Below are 4,419 nucleotides of genomic sequence, written 5' to 3'. Positions count from 1 at the left end.
TGACAGACAAGGGACTATGGGAAATGGAGTTCACAACATATAACACAAAAACAGGAGAGTGCCCTCAAGTGGCCAGTCCAGGGCACCACAACCAGACACTGTGACATTTGGACCCTGTCTGATCTCCTTCTTTCCCAACACCTTTTTTTTTTTTAAATCAATCTCTTCCATTGTAACCTTACCTGCCAGTTCGCCAGAATATTTTGTTTACATGAATCAGCAAATAACTCCAGTATGTTCAAATAAACATGCAAAGGGCACAGGTGCAGATTGAAGAGACCTATTAAACAGTAAAAAAATAAAAATAATTAGCTGTTGGCATTTTTCATCTTGTTCCAGCGGCTTTTATTAGTCAAGGTGCTCAGACGGTTAACAGAGAGGACAGCCGGGGTATCCCGTGGAAGTGCAGGGGTCTGTATGGTGCTCATTATGGATGTGAAGCATGGGCTGTGTGGCACAGCACTCCCAGCCTGCTGGAGTTGACAAGGAACGCTTCCCGCATGGGGTGTAATTAAGGCTAGGGAAAACATTATCTCCCACTACTGTGCTTCATTTATGACCTTTCAAGGGTTCTCCTGATGGAAGTGATGTCAACAAGATTAGACAGGTGGAACTGGTTAAGAGCATATAGCGTTTTAAACTGATTCACAGTGTAATGTAAAGAGATTTCTGTGAGATGTTCCTTCTAGCATTTTCTGCAGTATTTGAACAACATTTAGTCTTGAATTCGGCGAGTCATTCAAGAATGTTTTAAAATAGATTTTTTGCAACATTTAAAATATATCGACATTCTCAGATTTTGTCGACACTGGCAACAATTTATAGATAAGTAGCATTTCCCTCGGGTAATCTTAAACAATTTGATGTTCTAGACCCCAAACAAATTTAAATATAAAACAATTCACTCTTGACAATAAAGGTCCTTTATTGGCATTGACGATTCCATGAAGAACCTTTAACATTCATGAAAACTTTCCGTTCTACAAAAGGTTCTTTATAGTGGAAAAAGGTTCTTTAGATTATTAAAATGTCCTTCACACTAAGAAAAAAATGGTTGAACTGTTCACTGAAAGGTTCCTTGGGGAACCAAAATGGTTCTTCTATTGCATTTCTTGTGTTTAATGGAAACTTGGCCACTGTTAATCTATTTCTTGTATCTGATCTTATTTCTGATGACATGTATCTGTCCAGGTGTGTGGGCCAACAAGGTTGTAGTTCCTGAGCAGGTGACTGAAGTGCTGGGGAAAAGCATTACTTTGACCTGCAGGGGGGAGGTCAGCACAAACCTCAGTCTGACCCAGACGTCCTGGGAACGCCAGCTGCCCTCCGGCACCATCACTTTGGCCGTCTTCAACCCCCAATATGGGACCTCCATAGCTGATGAGTACAGCAAACGGGTGCACTTCATCAAGCCCTCAGTGCATGATGTATCCATGGTCCTGCAGAGTGTGGGATTTGCAGACACTGGGACCTGTACTTGTAAAGTGGTCACCTTCCAACTTGGAATCATGCAAGCATCCACAACTGTGGACATTATGGGTGAGTATATCTTTGTGAACAGTTGTCCCTAGTTGACGTCCCATACAGGAAATGGATACTCCAAATAGTTATTTTATACCAGCTAAAAGAGCAATATTTTTAACATCCTTTCTTTTTAATGTCAAAAGATTGATGTACCAGTCTTGAAGACTTGTTCATTCTTACAGTGTCTCCACAGGCCTCCAAATTCAAATAATTGTGCCCTGTGTTGCCTGAACCTGCTGTTACATCAGCCAGATTTTGTTTTTCCTATTAGTCATTGCGAGATCTGTCCTTTTATCTTGAGAAATAACCTTTAAATAACCACCTGCCTCTAAACATTATTTTCCCTTGGACCTCATAGCATCTGCTGACTTTCTTTTTTCCCCAGGTTATTTTATGACGAAATAATACACAATATTGGTCATCATTTAATATTAAAGATGCAGTCACTACTGGATATTTAATTGTTCAGGTTCATTTCCCCTATTTGTACATTTAGAATGTTTTTTTTTTTTACATCTAGCATTTAAAGTTGAAAATGAATGTAGATGTATAAGTATAAATCATTATTTTCTGTAAAGCTGTTTTGTAATGCTGTGTATTGTGAAAAGTGCGATGTACCTACATTTATTATTATTTAGGTAAAATAGTATATATTTCAATATCAGCTTGTCAGTACCATACAGAGTTTTAATATTGGTGAATATTATTATTAATATATGTTATTATATATTATTATATTTCTGGGGTATATGTAAAAAAAAGAAGAAAAAAAAAAGAATTGCTAGTAGGGTATGAGAAATAAACTTAATCCCATATAATAACTCTGCTTAATTTAATGTTTTTGATTACATTTATTTTGTTTTAATAGTTTACATTTTAATATCAGATAATCAGTACCAGCCAGAATATTAATATCAGTGCATGTTCTTCACAATTTGTCTTTAATTATATATCTGCCTATATTTAATATTTGTCTATATCTTGCCCTCTCAGAGTTGCCACTGACCGCTGCAGCCCACACCACCACGATCACCACCAAGACCATCCTGCCTGACACAAGCTTAACCATCACAGCTCCCATAAACCAATGTGCCCACTCCACAGAACCAACCCAGGCCTCTCCGCTGGACAGCAGCCTGGGCACTATCGTAGGCGCTGCTGTCGATGGGTTCCTGATGCTGGTGTTGCTGATGGCGCTGGCGAGGGCTTTCTACCTGCGTCAATGTCACACATTCAGAGGAGTCTACTACACCAAACAGTACACCTGCCCATCCGACATGCAAAAAGAGTCGCAACTGCACGTCCTTCAACCCCATGAACTTCAGGACGTTTATGGAGATGACTCGGAAGCCTTGAAGCTCAAACCCAAAGGAGACATTATCAATCCCAATTATCCCAATGACCACAAAGACATGGAGGGCTGTGGAGACAAACTCAGCCTTCAGAGAGAAGGAACGCATTACTCCGACCACCACAACCCTCATAACATGAACCCCAGTGGGCCACTGCTACACAATGGCTCCCCTTACCTGCAGGAAAAGTGCTACAATGGCACAGACAGCGACTACGTGTTTCACATGGATGGATCTGTGATTTCACGCAGGGAACTGTTTGTTTGAAAAGGCAGGGGAATTTTAACTCGACAACAATACTTTAAAATCAGCAAGAAAGTGTTATTTAACTCAGCAAAGTGAGATCAAAAAAAAAAAATTTGTATTTATTATTCTTCATGCTTGTTTTATGAGGTTTACATGGTTTGTGATCATAGGGTGGATTTACACAAAGAAAACAAGTCTGTGAAAATTAAGCCGCACTGTGTGCATAACCATTCCAGTCACATAAGCTGAGTTTGAAAGTACTGAGTCTTTGATTGCAGGGAATATTTTGTTTTCTTTTTTTAATCAGTATTTTGGTCTTGTTTTTTTTTTAGGAAAAAGAAAAAAATGTATCATGATATATTAATATTATGTTATAATAAATACTTTTTGAGAAGCAAAAATTGCTCAAGATTACATAAAGTTAAGCATTTACATTTGGTGATCATAGAAGAAAGTTTATTATTATTATTATTGTTATTGTTGCAGTGTTGCTGCAGCTGCGGTGCAGTCTATTTTGTGTTTTCAAGACAAACATATTTTTTTGTTCAACAGATTGGGCTGCTTCATCTTAACGGGGCAGTTATTTGTATCACTAATAATTAGAAAGAAAGTCTTGAATTATGTTATAAAAAAGACCATATCATAAGAGTTTACCACACTGTAAAAGATTTTGGAGGTCAAAAACAAATCTACAACAAGTACAATGCGCTATCATCTAACATTTGTACATAAAATGTCTGGCGATAACAGAGCGGCAACTCAGACGAGCATTGCATCATTTGCCGTAAGACCAAAATGCAACGCAGGCAGAACCGAGAAGATGACACAGCTAATCGCTGAAATGGTGGTGAAAGATTTGCTGCCCATTAGTTTCGTCGACGGAGAAGGATTTCAAGATTTCATGCATTACGTTGAGCCCGAGTACGACATTCCATCACTGCAAAACAGTCACGGCAAGAATAGATGCTCTCTATGAAAAGACTGCTTCTTCACTGAAGGACAGACTGTCAAAGACAATAGTGACACTAATGTAGTCTAAGAATGTGAATCTATTGTACTTTCGTGTTTTTAAAGCGCAATCCGAGTTACACTTTCAGTCACGCTCACATCTGCATTGGCAATGCAATGCTCGATAATGATTATATTGCTTTTAGATGTTGGAAACATCAGCTGTAATAACATGTTACGGCTTTTCTATCGCGAATGTGCCGAATCTGCTGATGTAATTACAACTGCTAGGTATGCTTGCTGTTTATGGCTCATCTAGTATTGGGAATGTTATTTCCTTAAGTTCCTG

The 4,419-nt window shown here is 38.6% G+C and overlaps 1 protein-coding gene across 1 annotated transcript; it reads left to right on the top strand.

The window, feature by feature from the left end:
- The first annotated feature begins 1,138 nt into the window (after positions 1-1,138).
- On the top strand, positions 1,139-3,183 carry LOC107575456 (nectin-3-like protein). The gene is made up of 2 exons (XM_016261832.1): positions 1,139-1,539; positions 2,518-3,183. The coding sequence occupies exons 1-2, from the start codon at positions 1,173-1,175 to the stop codon at positions 3,141-3,143; spliced, it is 993 nt and encodes a 330-aa protein (XP_016117318.1). The 5' UTR covers positions 1,139-1,172; the 3' UTR covers positions 3,144-3,183.
- The last annotated feature ends 1,236 nt before the right edge of the window (positions 3,184-4,419 follow it).

Source organism: Sinocyclocheilus grahami, unplaced genomic scaffold (assembly GCF_001515645.1).
Source record: "Sinocyclocheilus grahami isolate Dianchi unplaced genomic scaffold, SAMN03320097.WGS_v1.1 scaffold2654.1, whole genome shotgun sequence".
NCBI lineage: Eukaryota > Metazoa > Chordata > Actinopteri > Cypriniformes > Cyprinidae > Sinocyclocheilus > Sinocyclocheilus grahami.
This window is presented reverse-complemented; position numbering and strand designations above follow the sequence as displayed.

Coding starts and splice junctions, on each gene's coding strand:
- LOC107575456 (XM_016261832.1), top strand. CDS start 1,173: ATGACATGTATCTGTCCAGGTGTGTGGGCCAACAAGGTTGTAGTTCCT. Junction 1,540..2,517: donor CACAACTGTGGACATTATGG/GTGAGTATATCT, acceptor TTGCCCTCTCAG/AGTTGCCACTGACCGCTGCA.